This window comes from Typopeltis vanoorti, chromosome 12, assembly GCF_054136105.1.
Source record: "Typopeltis vanoorti isolate ZY-2024b chromosome 12, IOZ_Tvanoo_1.0, whole genome shotgun sequence".
Classification (NCBI taxonomy): Eukaryota; Metazoa; Arthropoda; class Arachnida; order Uropygi; family Thelyphonidae; genus Typopeltis; species Typopeltis vanoorti.
Window position 1 is genome coordinate 12,120,569 of NC_143560.1, and position 19,858 is coordinate 12,140,426.

The 19,858-nt window shown below is 35.8% G+C and overlaps 1 protein-coding gene across 1 annotated transcript in view; it reads right to left on the bottom strand.

Annotated features, from left to right (window-relative positions):
- Tsc1 (tuberous sclerosis 1 protein hamartin) overlaps nt 1–19,858 on the bottom strand; it is a 315,684-nt gene that overhangs the window by 245,354 nt on the left and 50,472 nt on the right. The window contains exon 4 of the mRNA XM_090401542.1: nt 8,551–8,703. Within this exon, the coding sequence (XP_090257668.1) occupies nt 8,551–8,703 (153 nt within the window). The remainder of the gene's footprint in view (nt 1–8,550; nt 8,704–19,858) is intronic.

Below are 19,858 nucleotides of genomic sequence, written 5' to 3' on the forward strand. Positions count from 1 at the left end.
GTAGACTAAAATACACAAATATTATCGAAGGAAAAATGAAAGAGTTTGAGAACAGGAACCAAACCTTGGAGATTCAGTGGTGAAGTTGTCTGCAAGGATAGAAAAATCAGAACTCCCTGGTGGACATAGGAAGTTAAAGAGGCAGTGAAGGAAAAGAAGAAAGCATATCAAAAGTTCCTGGCAAATAAGTCAGCTTGTGCTCTTCGAGAATACAGAGACAAATGTAAGAAAGCTAAACAGTGTGTAAAACTAGCTAAACAAAAGTCATGGGAGGACTTTGGCAAGAACATAGAAAATAAATATCAAGAAGGTGGCAAAATATTCTGGAGGTTGTTGAAGAAGCTTAGGAATGGAGGAAAGAGTGCTGTAAAAGGAGTTACAGATGATAAAGGTTACATGAAAACAAGAGAAAAAGATATCCTTGAAGTATGGAGTAATTACTTTGAAAATTTGCTAAATGAAACAAGCAGTGGTGACAGCATAGTGATAAAAAACACTGACCAGGCATGCATTCAGGAATACATATCCATACTTGAAGTAGAAAAAGCCATCAAAGGCTTGAAATGTGGGAAGGCAGCACGAGTACATGATATTCGACCAGAAATGCTGAAGTATGGTGGTATAAGAGTCTTACAGTGGCTGCACTGCATAGTTCAGAAAGCCTGGTCAGAGGGACGAATTCCCGATGATTGGAGTATGGTGGTATAAAAGTCTTACAGTGCATAGTTTAGAATGCCTGGACAGAGGGATGAATTCTCAATGATTGGAGTAGAGCTCTCATAGTACCCATATATAAAAAGGGAAATAAAGCTGAATGTGAGAATTACAGAGGTATTTCCCTACTGAGTGTTCCTGGCAAGATCTATGCAAGTATACTTGAGAAACGGTTGAGAAGAATTGTGGAAGAAAAGCTTGGTGAAGAACAAGCTGGATTGAGGTCAAATAGAGATTGTCAGGATCAGATCTTCACTTTACGACAAATAGTCGAGAAAGCATGGGAATATAACAAAGATCTGTATTTAAGCTTTGTCGATTTGGAAAAGGTACATGACAAGGCGCCATGAGAGAAGCTATTCAATACACTACAGTTATATGCCGTCAATGGGGCATTATATCAAGCAATATTAGTCTTTATTTGAGTTGCAAGTCAGCAGTTAGAATTGAAGGAAGTACAGGAAAATGGTTTAATTTTAAATCTAGTGTGAGACAAGGATGTACATTATCCCTTGTGTTATTCATTATCTATATGGATCACATTACGAAGGAAAGTGACATTAAACATGATGTCAAAATTGGAGATGTTAATGTCAGCTCTTTGCTTTATGCGGACGATGTTATACTTCTGAATAAATCCGCTACAAGTCTGCAAGATTCTCTGACTAAATTGAGTAACTGTTGTAATAGATATGGTATGAAGGTCAGCAATAAAAAGACAAAGACAATGAAAATAGGCAGAATCACTGAAAATATCAACTGTGTTGTGAATGGAGAACCTGTGGAACAAGTAAAACATTTCAGCTACTTAGGCACGATATTTAGTGAAGATGGTAAATTAAAAATGGAAATAGACAACAGAATCAACAAAGCTGGTATGGTAGGAAGTCAACTGAATAAATTCATATGGAATAAGAGAGAAATTAGTTGGAACACTAAATTAGCTGTATATAAGACAGTGTTCAAACCAGTTTTAACTTATGGGTCTAAGAGCTGGGGCAGAAGTAAAACACTTGACCAAAGACTATTCACCGCAGATATGCGAGTCTTGAGAAAGATTAGAGGCGTGAACAGTTGGCATCAATGGCAATATCATATTAAAAACGAGATTATTAGGCAAGAACTTGACATTGTCAGCATCCAGAAATGCGTTAGCAGAGCTAATCTCGGGTGGTATGGTCACTTAAACAGAATGGGCGAGGAAAGATTAGCAAAACAAGTGTTCTCTGCCAAGTTGGCAGGAAAACGACCCAGAGGAAGACCAAGATATAGGTGGATTGATACGGTACAAAGTGCCTTAGACGACAGAAATATAAGATCTGGTAATGTTGGAGTCTTGACAAGTAACAGACTGATTTGGAGGAAAATTGTAGATAGGAAGTTAGTAATGATGTAAATTTTTCATGTAGTACTACCATATCCTGTACATCCCTTGAGGGTACATTGCAGGAATTTGATGATGATGTCTTCTAATTTTAGATCCCTATTGCAATCACCACCCCAAGAATTCTGATTTCCTCAATCTTCAACAATATATCATCACCAAGAGTAAATTCTACATCTCATCTTTCTTTTCCAAGTTTTAAAACCTTACATTTTGCAACATTGAACTGTCATCCCCATTCACTTGGTCTATTCAAGTCTTCTTGTAAGACCACAACATCTGACTATTTCTCATAGTTCTTCCCAAATGTATATCATCTATGAACAACTGAATATCCCCATTCAAATTTTCCTGAATATCATTAATATACTGGTTAAACAGCAATTGCACTAAAACAGATCCATGAGACACACCACTAGTGACTCTTCTTCAAGGATATTACCGCCCCCCCCCTCCATAGACAACTTGATGATACCTATTACATAGCCAATATCCAATCCAATGCACTAGTCAAGTATCCAATCCCATCTACTCTAGTTTCACTATCAACTTATGATGTGGTAATCTATCAAAACCTTTGCAAATCTAAGTATACCACTGTGTATCCATCTCCCTCATCCAATGCAGCTTTCATCTTATTGTAATAAGTGGATTATTAAAACAAATTATGGCCTCCCTTTAGCAAATCTAAGGATTTCGCAAAGGCTTTTGATAGAGTACCTCATGATAAACTGACAGTCAAACTAGAGCAGATGGGGTTAGATATTAGATTAGTGCATTGGATTGGAGACTAGCTATCTGATAGGTATCAACAAGTTGTGTATGGGGGAGCGATATCCAGGAAAAGGAAAGTCACTAGTGGAGTGCCTCAGGGGTCTGTTTAGGGGCCATTATTGTTTAACTTGTATATTAACGATATAAGTGAAGATCTGGATGGAGATATTCAGTTGTTTGCAGATGATGCAAAGTTGGGACGAACCATGAAAGGTAGTGAAGATGTTGTGGCCTTACAAGAAGACTTGAATAAATTGAGTGATTGGGCTCGGAAATGGGGATGTGAGTTTAATGTTGCAAAATGTAAGGTTTTAAAATTTGTTTTTTAAATTCTGCATCCCAAAGATGGGATGCAGAATTTATGCTTGGTGAGGATATATTGTTGGAGATGGAAGAAATAAGAGATCTGGGGGTGATGGTGAACAAGGATCTGAAATTTAGGGGACGCATAGCCAAAATTGTGAAGACAACACAAAAGCTTTTGGGAATGATGCGGAGGACACTGACTTGTAAAAGTAGGAAGATTCTTGTTCCATTGTATAAGGCTTTGATTAGGCCACACATGGACTATTGTGCCCAGATTTGGTCACCTGGTTTTCAGAAGGATGAAGAGATGTTGGAAAGGGTCCAAAGGCGATTGACTAAGGTAGTTTCTGACCTCTGGAGTGTCGACTATGAGGAAAGATTGAGAAGATGTAATTTGCAGAGTCTGGTGAACAGGAGGAAGAGGGGAGATATGATAGAGACCTACAAGTTGGTAAGGGGTTGTTATAGGATCAATGCTGGAGAAGTTCTACAGAAAATAGTGGAAGATCGGGGGAGAACCAGAGGTCATCCCTGGAAATTGTATAAAGAGGGTGTGAGTAGGGGAGTGATAGGCAGGTTTTTTTTGTGCAGAGTTTTAAATGATTGGAATGCCTTGCCTGAGAATGTGGTGTCTGCACATTCTCAGGCAAGATCTGGGATGAGTCTTTGACTCCATGAGATCTTGGGGTAATAATAATAATAATAATATCATCTGCAGCAGTTGTTTCTATAACATTTTCTCCAATCAATGTCATCCCCCTAGGTTTTTTTGCTTCATTAGCTAACACTGCTGCTCATACTGCACTTTTGCTACCCTTACCAACTGAGTAACCTCCCCATTGTCTGCTCTTTATGACTTCTCATGAAATTGATTATTACCACTCATCTTATGTTACCTCCATAATGTCTTCTTTCTTTGTATTGCATACTTAATCTCCTCACTAATACATTTCACAACTACTTTATTTAACCTTCTGATCCCTGGAATACGTTTAAACACTGGTTCCACTAGATAGCTCTTAAATAGCACCCAAGTAGCACTGATCCATGCTATAGCTAAAAGCTGTCTTCTGAGCTTTTCATAATCATCACCTCTGTAGTTTCACATATACCCTTTCCTCACAGAAGTCCTCAAATAGCTGAAACCACCCAGCTAATCACTTCATGGTCACTCTCACCTGTCAATCCTGGCATATCGTCTGTTACATGCTGCCTGAGACAGTTATTCCTCATAAAAACTTGAGAAATTTATTTTCTCTACTTCCAGATGCTATTTGTCATCCCCATCTATATAAACATAATTAAAATCACTCATAATGATTATTCTTTTCCTAATTACATGGCTAATCTCTTTATACATTCATGGCCACTACCTGCCACTTACAAGATCTATAGCAACATCCGACTAAGTATATTTCATTCTATTCACATCTATCTCATGCAATACTGCCTCAAAACCACTGCTACTATTTCTTCCTTATATCTATATCATTTCTATTGTGTATAGACATAACTTTTTCTGTTATCAATAGAACTCCACACTAAATAGACTGGATCTGCCACAATGAGTCTTTAGACTCCATGAAAATGCCTGTGAAATAATAATATAATGTCCTTATCAACATCTTTCCATGACTTTTGTTTGACTATTACACACAACTTAGTTTTTTTTTTTTATATTTTTCTCTGTATTCTCTCAGGGCATCTTCTGATGACTGACTTCACCAACAATTTTTTTTAAATAAGATTCCTGCTTTCCAAACAGAGGCCTGTGTAGCTCAGTGGAAGCAGCGCTTGCGTCCTCTGAGCTTGGTCGCTCGAAGTCATACTTAAGTTTAAGTCTAGTCGCCGACTGGAGGAACTTTTTCTAAGCCTTTCTTCGACCGATTCTCGAGTTGGTTGATATCTGGCACAGGCAAGCGGGTTTTTTCTCCCGAAAACTCGGATTTTTTTATCCCGTAAACTCAAGAAAATCGACCGTAGTACCCACATTATTTCAGACAGTAACATATCTTACGGGATATGTTACTGGTTTAAAGATGAAACACCTCTTCATCAGTGGCTGCTATAATTAGTGACAGACATGGGCCAGCTATCTCTGATTGGCTACCAGTGGAGATTGAACTGCCCACTCAGTCTCCAAAAGCTAGATAGGGTATAAAGGCCTCGCCTACTCCCTATAAGGGAATAAAAGCCATTAGTTGATTTTGATTTTTTTGATCTTTTCAAACATAACTGTCTCTCCTTCTTGAATCTAACATGCAATTCCCATATTTCTATATCTGCAAATGACCTTCATCATACATCTCCCTAGCTGACAATCAAACTCAATGTTTTCTTCATGTTACATGCCACTGGGACACGAAGATTCAGTTCTAGTTTCCAGAACTACTTGATTTTTTTACTTCAGTAACATTTGTATATGTCTACAGTTAGCTTGCTTCTATAAACTACTTGGCTCAGATTATTTTCAAAAGTTAAATAATCAAGTAGTTCTGGTATGATATATATATATATATATATGTGTGTGTGTGTGATATTAATTTTTTCCCTGCACAAAACTAAATGAGATTTTAGTTTTGAGCAGGATAAAAATTCTGAACCAGTGAACAATCGATCCCAACATAGTCAACAACTAATTTTTTCTTTCTTGTGTGTTCTTTCTATGTGAATTTACAGATCTTTATGTTGAAACATGACACTGGTAATTACTAGTCCATATTCTGTCCAAAAATCCAGCTTAAAAAAGGTGTTTATTAGTCATTTTTCCCAAAACATTTCTCAGATTTTCAAAACATTTCCCAAATATAGATCTGAAATGTTTAGATCCACACTGAATATATCACTGAAGCAATTCTTACTGGTGTGAAAACATTTATTCCTCATTCCCTTTAAAATTCTTGTCCCATATCTAAGTTCAAATTCTCCAAGAAGTGTGTCAGAGTTATTCAGGAGAAGAACGGATCTCATTGCAACTGTCTTCCAGTGAAATTCTATCCTCCTTTTCTATTTATACTGAAGTTTGAAACAGCTGCAAGCAAACAATTGATATATCCAAAACTGATTTTGAAAGAGGCTAAAAGTAGAACTTGCAGTGGGGTGTTAGACTTGCCAACCATAGAGATCTTTGCTCAAAATCTTGCATATAAAAGTTATATGGAAAAGTTATACACTTCCATAGTAACTTGACAGATAACAGATAAATGAACAATAAACCTGAAAAAAAATAATACAAATGTAGTTAATTCACCAAAGAGACTAAAAGCAATAACTCTTCTTTTTCTGGACATACTTGTCACACATCTTCCCTCATCAACATCTTGAGGGGGACACTTTTGTAAGTAAGGGTCATCAGCACACTAGCCCAATAACTGCAATAACACATAGCTATGTGTTACAACAGAAAAACAATTAATAAGATCCTATACAATAATGCTACCACAAATAAAAAAAAAAGATTATAATAATGCCATAGCCATTCAATACATTACGGGAATATCAGAAAAAAAATAGACAAAACACCACATAAATACAATATTAAAGTTACATTCAAACCACCCACAAAATTAAAAAGCTTACTTAACTCCTTTGAAGATCACCTTCCCCACCCAGAGGTATACAAAATCCAGTACCTATATATTTACTCTACATAAGAAAAACAGTGTGCAATCCCAATTTTTTTAAAAAAAAGAACACAAATGATGCATTAAATTCCTTCATTATGGAAAAATAGACCTTTCCGATCTTTCACTTCAAACATGCAGGAATTGAATGGAAAGACACCCAAGTCCTTAAACTGAACCAAAACCTGGTATGAAAGAACATTTATAAATGCTTGTGAGATGCTAATTCATCATCATTCTAATCTTAACAAGAATGATGGATTATCAATTTCAAGAGTCTGGAAGAACAATCTGCAACCCATATAGCATTCAGATATAGAATAGAAAAACAAGAGGGCAAAATTCCAAAAACCTCTGAACAGTTTACAGTGGATATTAATTTAAAGGGGGGGGGGGATATGATTGAGTTGCTAAGGGGTCATTATCAGATTAATGCAGAGGAGAAATAAGCCACCCCTGGAAACTGTATAAATAGCAGAAGCAAAGAAAATGTTCTTTGAATGAAGAGTGTTAGTGAGTAGAATGGAACGTATTGTCTGAGAATGTGGTGAGTGCAGAAACCATGAATGCGTTAAAGGAATAGTTTGAAAATCTTTGTGTGAGAGTGTTAAGTCCCAGTGATAAGTCTTTTGATTCCTTTGAGGTTTGTGGTTAATAATAATAATCCATACACTCTGCTCTAGAGATCAAACATGAAATGTTTTAAAGACATTTCACGCCTTCAATAATTAGGGTGGTGGTGGTCTTACACTAGGCAATGAAACTAACTGCAAACCTACAGTAAAAAACAGTAACTGCAATAACTCTATTTCATTTTCATTCCACTGAGAATAATGACATGATGTTGTTACTCAGGAACAGAAATACTTAGGCACACATGCACACCAAAACTCTAACAGAGCATCATGACATAATAGAATGAATGGAATGAGCAAGTGTGTGTGTGTGTGTGTGCGCACGCGCATTGTTGGTGTAACATTTTCATGTCTTATTTGCTCCACTGCCTATTTTGGTACTCATTATTTCAATGAAACATCAAAAGATGCCGGTGAAAATGTTGCAGCAGTGATGACCTACTCTAATGAGAATAGAAGCAGATCATAAGACATACTCTGCTCACTGGAATGGCCTTGTCTTTAAAGATGAATCCTGTAACATAACAGTGTCATAAATCTCTCCTTCTTGAAGTTTGTTTATAATAAAAATATAGGAGGATGAATCAAAAATGAAGAAAAAATGTGAGTTCATAACACTTCTGATGAACAGATATGGAAATATCTAAGAAAATGCACATAGCAACTAGAATAGTGTGTCAAGCAAAAAAGTGAGAGCAGTTAATTCAAGTTAAGTAATGTAAAAAGTATTTTGTGCACACTGTCAGAAATTTATCTTGGAATCATTATATGAAATGTGAGAACAGTAATCTCTAATACCAGTGATTACATTCTTTCTTGTCTGTTTTCAGGAAAATAGTGATGATTCACTTTTTGTTCATAATTAATTCAAATGTTTATAATAATTGACAATTATACATAATGTAAAAGTCATCTAGCATCCAAGACAGTTGCATAATACAAACAATCATCAATGATATTAATCAAATACATCGTACATGGTGTATATACATCATATACACCAAATTATAGTATAAACCAAATTATAAACATAATGTAGTTATATACTCATAATCATCACTATAGGAATCAAGAATAGATAACCATTTAAGATAAATATTTGAAATAATCATACCTTTAACAGTTGAAGTAAAGCACTCATAATCCGGTGCTGTACAATTTTGTACAGCCAAGAAGGATGCCTGCATATTATATGATTCAAAAGGACAAGGGTCTGATAGCGTGTTTTATTATTTTTCAGGCATTCTGTCATTTTGTCAAACAGGTGCTGGAAAAAATTATGGCAGATATAAGACTGAAGGTCATTATTGGATATTGAAAACAAAGAAGTGATATAGTAATGTCAAGAAAAATTGTGTGTCACCTTTATTCTATAAAAAAAAAAGTATAATAATTTCATACTGAAATTTTAAAAGAGGGTGAGGAAAGATTAGCAAAACAAGTGTTCTCTTCCAGGTTGGCAGGAAAACGACCCAGAGGAAGACCAAGATATAGGTGGATTGATAGTAAAAAGTGCCTTAGAAGATAGAAATATAAGATCTGATAATGTTGGAGTCTTAACAAGTAACAGACTGATTTGGAGGAAGATTGTAGATAGGAAGTTAGTAATGATGTAAATTTTTCATGTAGTAATATCATATCCCATACACCCCTTGAGGGTACATGGCAGGAATTTGATGATGAAGTTTAAAAGAATATTACATTATAGTGTCATAACATTTATCATATGGGCCAAGAATGTTTCCTTAAGATGTAATGGATTAATTTCCAAGCATTATGAATAAAAAATATAAAAGTTATTGTAAAGAAACTTTTTCCAAAGAAAAATAAACCCTCGTATAATGCGGATGTTAGGTTCCACAGAAATGCTGCATTATATAAATCGCGTTATGCGAGTCTCAGATCACATAGAAAAAGTAGGGTAATGTTCCGAAATCGTTTTTTTTTTTAAATTATATAAACAACAATGACATATCCAACAAAAATATATTTTTATTTAATTCAGGTAATTCATGTAAGTTAAGAAAACATATAAACTATAAAACAAATACATAGTATAAAATTATAAGAATTACAAATTGTACTTGAACTTCATTGCACATAATCAAACAATCAAACACAATGAACATAAAATCCGAGAAAGTGTTTATTGCTGGGTCAACAGTAAGTGCAAAGCTTGTTGCTCATGTACGCAATTTTCTAAGAGAAACATGAAGAAATCTCTAATGATATGGAAAGAAGATGCACTCAAAAGAAAATTCCTCTGGATGGAAATCTTATTAAACAAAAAAACTCTCAAAGTTTATAAACATTTATAAAGCAGACCAGGTGTTCAATGCTGATGAATCCGGTTATATTGGAAAAAAATGCCAAAACGCACCTATATTTCGAAAAATGAAAGATCAGCTCCTGAATTCAAAGTTTCCAAACACAGAATTACTCTACTGTTTTGTAGTAATACATGACAAAACTAATGTTTATTAACCAATCCTCAAATCCTCATGCTATGAAAGATTAAAATATGCACTTATTTTTATTTTGCCTAAAACATTTATGCATTATGTGCAATGAAGCTTAATTACAATTTGTAATTTTTATAATTTTATACTATGTATTTGTGTCATAGTTTATGTTTTCTTAACTTACATGAATTACCTGAATTAAATAAAATTATATTTTTGTTGGATATGTCATTGTTGTTTATATAATTTTTTTTTTTTTAAGAAAACGGATTTCGGAACATAACTATACTTTTTGTATGTGATCTGAGTCTCGCATAATACAATTTATATAACGCGCCATTTCTATGGAACCTAACATCTGCGTTATACGAGGGTTACCTGTAGATTCTTTATTATTATTATGGTTTTTTTGGGAATTCCAAATTCTTTCATAGTTTCCCATAGTTCTCTTCTACAGATTGAATCAAATGCCTGAGAAAAGTCTATGAAATTTATATAGCAACTCTGGTTGTATGCTAGTGTATTTTCTATTAGCTGTCTCTTAAGGTGAATAATTGATCAATTGTGCTTAGTCCTGGTCTGGAATCTGCTTGTTCTTCTCTTAATGCTAGTTCTATATATGGCTTAATTTGTTTTTGGAGTACTTTCATAAAACCTTACTTGGAATACTGAGGAGTCTAATGTCTCTCTAATTATTGCATTCTGTTTTATCTCCTTTTTTTTTTTTTTGTATATAGGAATTATAACTGATATGGTTCAATCAGTAGGTATTGCTTCATGTTTGTAGATCCTTTCAAATTACATTTTTAATCGTTCTAGAAGTTGTTCCTTTCCTTCTTTTAAGAATTCTGCATTTATTTGATCAATACCTGATGCTGTGTACTATTGTTTCTTTCATAAAGATATTTGATTCCTCTTCCATTTCAGTGACTGGAATAATAACATCCTGAGAGCTGTTTTTATTATATAAGTCTCTAAAGTAGAAATAATGAATGCAGAAAAAATGAAAGAGTTTGAGAACAGGAATCAAACCTTGGAGATTCAGTGGCAAGCCTTGAAGAAAGCCCTGACTGATTCAGCTAGAGAGGCATGTGGTAAAGTTGTCTGCAAGGATAGAAAAATTAGAACTCCATGGTGGACACAGGAAGTTAAAGAGGGGCAGTGAAGGAAAAGAAGTAAGCATATCAAAAGTTCCTGACAAATAAATCAGCTTGTGCTCTTAGAGAATACAGAGACAAATGCAAGAATGCTAAACACTGTGTAAAACTAGCTAAATAAAAGTCATGGGAAAACTTTGGCAAGAATATAGAAAATAAATATCAAGAATGGGGCAAAATATTCTGGCGGTTGTTGAAGAAGCTTAGGAATGGAGGAAAGAGTGCTGTAAAAGGAGTTAGATATGATAAAGGTGACATGAAAACGGGAGAAAAAGATATACTTGAAGTATGAAGTAATTACTTTGAAAAACTGCTAAATGAAACAAGCAGTGATGACAGCACAGTGGTAAAAAACACTGACCAGGCATGCAGTCAGGAATACATATCCATACTTGAAGTAGAAAAAGCCATCAAAGGCTTGAAATGTGGAAAGCCAGCAGGAGTAGATGATATGAGATCAGAAATGCTGAAGTATGGTGGTATAAGAGTCTTGCAATGGCTGCACTGCATAGTTCAGAAAGCCTGGACAGAGGGATGAATTCCCGATGATTGGAGTAGAGCTCTCATAGTACCCATATATAAAAAGGGAAATAAAACTGAATGTGAGAATTACAGAAGTATTTCCCTACTGAGTGGTCCTAGCAAGATCTATGCAAGTATACTTGAGAAACGGTTGAGAAGAATTGTGGAAGAAAAGCTTGGTGAAGAACAAGCTGGATTCAGGCCAAATAGAGGCTGTCAGGATCAGATCTTCACTTTACGACAAATAGTCAAGAAAGCATGGGAATATGACAAAGATCTGTATTTAAGTTTTGTCGATTTGGAAAAGGCATATGACAAGGTGCAAGAGAGAAGCTATTCAATACGCTACAGTTATATGGTGTCGATGAGGCATTATATCAAGCAATACTTAGTCTTTATTTGAGTTGTAAGTCAGCAGTTAGAATTGAAGGAAGTACAGGAAGCTGGTTTAATGTTATATCTGGTGTGAGACAAGGATGTACATTATCCCCTCTGTTATTCATTATCTATATGGATCACATAATGAAGGAAAGTGGTATTAAACATGATATCAAAATTGGAGATGTTAATGTCAGCTCTTTGCTTTATGCAGATGATGTTATACTTCTAAATAAATCCGCTACAAGTATGCAAGATTCTCTGATTAAATTGAATAACTGTTGTAATAGATATGGTATGAAGGTCAGCATTAAAAAGAGAAAGACAATGAAAATAGGCAGAATCATTGAAAATGTCAACTGTGTTGTGAATATTTTTACTGAAGATGGTAAATTAAATATAGAAATAGACAACAAAATCAGCAATGCTGGTAAGGTGGGAAGTCAATTGAATAAATTCATATGGAATAAGAGAGAAATTAATGAGAACACTAAATTAGCTATATACAAGACAGTGTTCAAACCAGTTTTAACTTTTGGATCTGAGAGCTGGGCCAGAAGTAAAACACTTGACCAAAGACTAGAGACTGCAGATATGAGAGTCCTGAGAAAGATTATAGGCATGAACAGATGGCATCAATGGCAATATCACATTAAAAATGAGGATATTAGGAAAGAACTTGACATTGTCAGCATCTAGGAATGTGTTAGCAGAGCTAATCTCAGGTGGTATTGTCACTCAAACAGAATGGGCGAAGAAAGATTAGCAAAACAAGTGTTCTCTGCTAGGTTGGCAGCAAGGCGACCCAGAGGAAGACCAAGATATAGGTGGATTGATACGGCACAAAGTGCCTTAGACGATAGAAATATAAGATCTGATAATGTTGGAGTCTTGACAAGTAACAGACTGATTTGGAGGAAAATCGTAAATAGGAAGTTAGTAATGATGTAATTTTTTTCATGTAGTACTATCATATCCTGAGGGTACATGGCAGGAATTTGATGATGATGATGATGAAGTCTCTAAAGTATTCTTCCCATCTGGCTATTCTTTTTGTTTTACTTTCAATTAGTTTCCCTCTTTGTTTTTGGTCATTATCATTTTTGTTGTCGGTGTCTTACTAATTTGATCTATTCGTTTATATAATCCATGGAGGTTATTTTCTTTTAATAGCTTCTCTGCCATTTTGCATTTTTCTTCTAACCAATTATTCTTGTCTCTTTTAACTAGTTTTCTAATTTCTCTGGTTAACCTATTATATTCATTTCTGTTATAGTTCTGTTTTAATTTCATGCTTTTTCTTTGGTCACTTAACCTCTTTACTTCATTGGAGATCCAATCCTTTTAACTTTCTCTTTCTGTGTAACCTATTGTATTTTCTGCTGATTTTATTATTATTTCCTTTAATTTGCACCAATGTTCTTTGATGCTTATATTCTGTTTTGGTAGTTCCTTCAGGTTTTTATCTAGTTCTAGTTGATATTTTCTTACAATATTATTGTCTTGTAGTTTATTTACATTCAGTCTTCTCCTTTTGGCTCTAAAAGTCCTTTCAGATTTTAACTTTATTCTTAAGTTTGCTAGTACTAGCTTATGGCCTGATCCACAGTCTGTCTGCAGCAAAGGATCTGCAATTTAGGATACTTGATTCCCATCTTTGATATATTACAATAATATAGTGGATCATATTCTTGATTTATCCATTTGGTGATACCACGTTACTATCCTATAGTCGACCATGGAGAAACGGAAATATTTTACAAACTATTCTTTGGAAGTTGGAACCTCTGCAACATCCCAAGCTGTAAATGGTTACAGGGAAGAAGACACTGAAACTGTGATTAAAATGAGCACTGCAAGTGCACTCTATGACAATGTCAACTTAAATCCAAAAGGAAGGTTGGCATCTGATATTCCTCGTTTGAAAACCAGAAACAGAGTCTTGAAAATTGGAATTTGAGAACATTATATAAACTAGGGAATTTTGACAACCTTATACAGGAAATAAAAAGACTTAAAGTTAATGTGATGGGAATCAGTGCAACAAGATGGCCTAACATGGGAAAACTAGAAAAAGATGGCTTTACATTTGTATATTCTGGTGGAGAGAAGCATGAATATGGAGTGGGTTTCATGATTAAGAAAGACATCTTTAAATCTGTAATGGGGCTGTGGCTCATAAACGAAAGAATAATACTTATTAAATTAGCTGCAAAGCCTTTTAACATCATAATTATCCAGGTTTATGCCCCTACAATGACTCACAATGATGAAGAAATAGAAGATTTTTATAATAACTTACAAAAATCTATAGAATATGTAAAATCAAATGAAATACTCATAGTGATGGGTGACTTGAATGTAAAGGTTGGAGAAGGGGAAGAAAATCCAGTTGTTGGAAAATTTGGACTAGGCAACAGAAATGAAAGAGGTGAGAGATTGATACAATTCTGCATTCAAAACAACTTGCGCATAATGAATACTTTCTTTCAACATCCAAAGCACAGACTGTATACTTGGACAAACCCAGATAACTCTATAAGAAACCAAATAGATTTCATAATGATAAATAATAGATACAAAAATAATATAACCAACATAAAAACATACCCAGGTGCTGATATAGGTTCAGACCATAACCCTGTAGTGTCCACTTTAAAAATTAAACTAAAAAACATTTTTAAAAACAATCATACTGAAAGACTTGACTTCACAGCTCTGCATATACCTGACAACATAATGGTGTTTAACTTAGAAATTAGATCATGTAGGATATAAAACAGAAGACAATATACTTTGTAACACAGAGGAAATTGAAAACAGGTGGTCAAATTTTAGAAGTGCAATATATAAGACAGCTAACGAGGTTATCCCAAAAATTAAATACAATAAGAAAAAACCCTGGATGACTGAATCAATACTAGAACTTATGAATGAAAGACGAAAAAAAAAAAAAAAAATACACAACAGTATAGAATACTCAGTAAAATTATAAAAAATGAATGCAGGAAGGCTAAAGACAAGTGGCTAAATGAAAAATGTAAAGAAATAGAGGAACTGGACAAGAAACACAATAGTAAAGAAATGCATACATCAATCCCAGCCCTGACAAATAAAAAGAAAAATTTCAACCATAATCCTTGTATAAAAGATCAAAATGGAAAAATGCTACTAGAGACACGAGATATCATAAAAAGATGGAAAGAATATGGAAAAGAACTGTTTGACTCTGATCGCACAGATGCACCAGATATACAAAATATGGATGGTGAACCAATTACATATGAAGAAATAGAATACGCTCTAAGTCAAATGAAAACAGGTAAAACACCAGGCCCTAATCAGATCCCTATTGAATTGTTAAAGAAAGTAACTGAAAATACACTTAATGACCTAAAGGTTATTTTAATAACATCTATGATACAGGACACATCCTTGATGATCTAAGGAAATCCATCTTTGTCACTATTCCAAAAATTCCAAGAACTTTTGAATGTACAGAATATAGACTAATAAGTTTAACAAGCCATGTTATAAAATTACTACTGAGAATAAGCCTAGAAAGAATAAAAGGCACTTTGTCAGTAGAAATAGAAGACACTCAATCAGGTTTTCAAAATGACAAAGGTACAAGAGAAGGAATCTTCAATTTGGAAACATTATGTGAAAGAAGCCTTGACAACCAACTTGATGTCTGCTGTACTGCTTTTTGCAGATTTGTATAGAACTCCTCAATGTCTTCTTCTGATGATGTTGAAGTTGGTGAGTATACTTGAATAATAGTCAGTGATCCAATAAACTTAGGTACATACAAATGGACATAAAACATATGTGCATACAAATACAAACGTGAAATATTTACACATAGCATATATGCTGTGTGTGTAATTCACATAGTATTATTCACAAGTATTATACGAATTCACAAGTATTACACAAATCAATCCCTACAGAATTAGTAAATGTGTATTTAGGCTTAGGTGCTGGTTTAAACCGATATTTCTTCTCTGTCACAGTGACATCTTCAGGAATACGATACTAAATTGTAATAATTCCCACACACACAAATAACAATATATGGAAGAAGTTAGGCTATTTTAAGCCTAAAATCTTATGAGAGATAACATCTATGGCTGCTCTTAGCCTTAGCTGTTGGACAAGAGGAGTAAGAATTAAAGTTTCCCAAATCTTGGAGAGTTTAACATAGCCATATTTGTATGGCCTACTTAAACTGGTTATTGTAATCACTCTGAGATTGAAAGCAATGCTATAGTATCTGATTACTGTTATCAATTGGGACAGTAGATGAAAATAATCAGTTATAAAAATTAAATATTTAATTATTGTAATAAAATTGTGCAATGTTTTAATTTTTGTAATTTCTGTATTGTAATTTTTGCCATATGATCCTGTGCAAGGTGTGCAAGGTATGCAAGGTATGGTCAGCTAGACCTGACTGAACATAATCGTGCAGTGGATGTATTTCTTGTGTGTTCACCAGATCTCCCAGTTTGACCATAATATAAGTTGCGACAACAAAACACCTAGTAAACACCTGGAATGAAGAGGAGAAAAAGTGGATCCTTAGGAGAGTGGAGAAGGGAAGCCAGCTTCAAATAAGGTTTGAAGGAGGCTTAAGGTCTGAGCATTGTAATAAAATTGTGCAATGTTTTAATTTTTGTAATTTCTGTATTGTAATTTTTGCCATATGATCCTGTGCAAGGTATGCAAGGTATGGTCAGCTAGACCTGACTGAACATAATCGTGCAGTGCATGTATTACTTGTGTGTTCACCAGATCTCCCAGTTTGACCATAATATAAGTTGCGACAACAAAACACCTAGTAAACACCTGGAATGAAGAGGAGAAAAAGTGGATCCTTAGGAGAGTGGAGAAGGGAAGCCAGCTTCAAATAAGGTTTGAAGGAGGCTTAAGGTCTGAGCATGCAGAGATTATTTCTTTCAATTTTTTTTTTTTTTTTTTTTTTGGAGGTGCTCTAGATATAGGGAATAGTAATAGCATTACTGTTGTCTGTATGTTGAGAGGGATGTGAGGAACAGCTAATAATTGATATAAAGAAATAAACAAAGCTTTTATTTTTAGGGAGCACCCTTGGATCACAATTTTTTTTTGTTTGTTTTTTTTTGATTGCAGCTCTTTTTAAATTAAAAAAAAATTAATGAAATGATCATATATAAGTACACTCATGAGCAGTTGAATTAGAGATACCTGCCGTGTTGGCGGAATGGTGCTGTGGTTGTCCCAGCAAATGGAATAGTGCCAAGTGGTGCATGACGGGGATGTCGTCAGACCTTGTACTGACCATCTCAGTAATAATCAAGCACAGAATGGGGAAGACTTGAGATGTCGGTGAATTCAATTGCGGTCAGATAGTCAGAGCCAGATGTATGGGGCACTCCGTCTCCGAAGTCGTGCTGGCACTGGGCTTTTCATAGGCCACTGTGTCAAGAGTGTACCATGAGTACATAGAATTAGGTAAAACCACAGCCTCCAGGGAAAAAAGCTGCTATGGTGTACAACGTGTTGATGACAGGGGACGTCATCAGCTAGCTCGGATGGTAACGGTGAATAGACGGGCCACAGGGCCGCAGATCACTTGCCAATTCAATGCTGGACAACAACGATGTGTGAGCAGCCACACCATCCAGAACTATCTCCTCGCTATGGGGTACAGAAGCCACCATCTGACTAAGGTACCTCTGCTCACCGCACATCACAAGTCACAACAATTAGCATGGGCGCAGGAACACCGCCATTGGACTCTCAACACATGGAAAAAGGTCACCAGGACTGATGAGTCAAGGTACACGTTGGTATACGCAGATGGCAGGGTACGAGTGCATCGCCCAGCACAAAGCGATGGATCCCTCATGCCAGCAGGGTACAGATCAGGCCAGTGGTGGTGGTGGTATCCTCGTATGGGGACTGTTTACGTGGGATGAAATGGGTCCCCTGGTACATCTATCATCGTCCCTCACCGGCGAACGATACAGGGACCTGCTGTCAGATCATGTGCACCCATTTCTGTGCCTACAGCACCCTGCAGGAGACCTGTACCTACAGCAAGACAATGCACCGGCCCACCGCTCCTGAATTGTGGCTGAGCAGGTGGATGAACACTCCACAGACATGAGGATGCTTGGCTGGCCCCCCCCAAGGTCCCCTGACCTCAATCCTATTGAACACATTTGAGATGCTGTCAAGAGAGATATAAGCACCCTGGACCCTGCTCCAACCAATCTCCGTGCATTGTGGGAGGCTGTGCAGTGGTCATGGATCAGTTTGACTCCCCAACGCTTCCGGTGCCTTGTGGAGCATGCCACACCGCATCACCGCCGCCATCAAGGCGAAAGGGGGGGGGGTGCTACCCGCTACTAGGCAGGTATCTCTAATTCAACTGCTCATGAGTGTATTACTGCCTAATATTTGCTGTGTTTTTGGCAATTATGATCTTTAAAACTTGGACTGAGTTGCAGATGATGCTGAATGATATTAATGATAAGCAGAATAAGTGGAGATCCATTGAATGCTAAAATTTAAAATCTGATATATAGATAAAAAAAAAATCTAAAGCATGAAAATGATAGGATACTATTAAAAGATGGAATGTGAATGGAAATAAATTTGGTAATGAATGATGTGATATTAACAGTAAATACACTATAAAATTTGTAAAAAGCAAAAGTGAAAAATATTAAAAGATTAAAAATCTGGAACTTAAAAAAGGAAAGGACGAGAAAAGACCGATGAAAATGCCTCAAATAAAAAATATATGACAAGAGATTTATTTATTTATTCTTATGGCAAAAGGAATATAGAACAACTATGGGTCAATGTCCAGTGGAAAGCCAATCCAAGGCCTCATCCGTCACCTTGTGGATGTCCTGTAGGCCACCACCATGAAATTGGAGGCTTGGGCAGTCATTCACAATATGAGTAATCATCTGAGCCATGGGAGAACAATCACAATAAGGGTGATCTAACAGCCTCCCATTTATGTAGTAGGTAGCCACATCTGACCCAGTTCTGATCCTGTTGATTGATGACCAAATCAATCTAAGAAGAGGAAAAACCAGGCAGAAGAGCACAGGATCTTCTACCAGGAAGCCGTTTGTTGGGAGATTGCTGGACCAGTATTCTCTTCACATGTCAGGTGTTGATGGCAGGGTAGCTGAAGAGAGTTCGTCCATGGTCCAGAGAGGCTTTCTAGATTTTAGGCGAAGACTAGGTGGATTTATGAGAGTCTGGTGCAGGGGCAGGAGTGGGTTACTCATTGCTTTATTAAATTCTTTAATCGAGGCTTGTCTTCTCCATATGGGTGGAGCAATGTTAAATAGGACAGGCAGCAAGGAAAGAGGGGGTACTTCTCACTATCCCACTAATTGTGTGCATGGTAGAGTTTAGCTGAGTGTCTATAATGTTAGTGTGTGCAATTCTTTCCCCAGATAGGAATACAATATTCTGCTGCAGAGAATGCGAGGGCTAGTGCAGATGACCTTAGGACTTCTGCACCACAACCCCAGGTTGTTCCAGTGAGCCCTGAAATGATATTGTTGCTTGTTTTAATTTTGTTGGACAGGCTGGTGATGTGCCTTTTATAGGTTAGGGTTCTATATGACAAAAGATGAAATTAATTTATGGGGTGACAAAAGGCTGTTTTGGGAAGGCCGTCATCAGATTTTTTTTTTTTTTTTTTTTAATATACATATACCTACTGGAATTCATTCCCTACTCTGCTGTTTAGATCTCCAACAAGGATCACTTTTTTTTCATTTCTTTCTTTATGTCAACTACCTGCTCTAAGGATCTGAAAAATTCCTCCACTTGTTCTTGAGGAAAACCATCTGTGATATCACAGGCACAAATAAGTTTAATTTTCCAT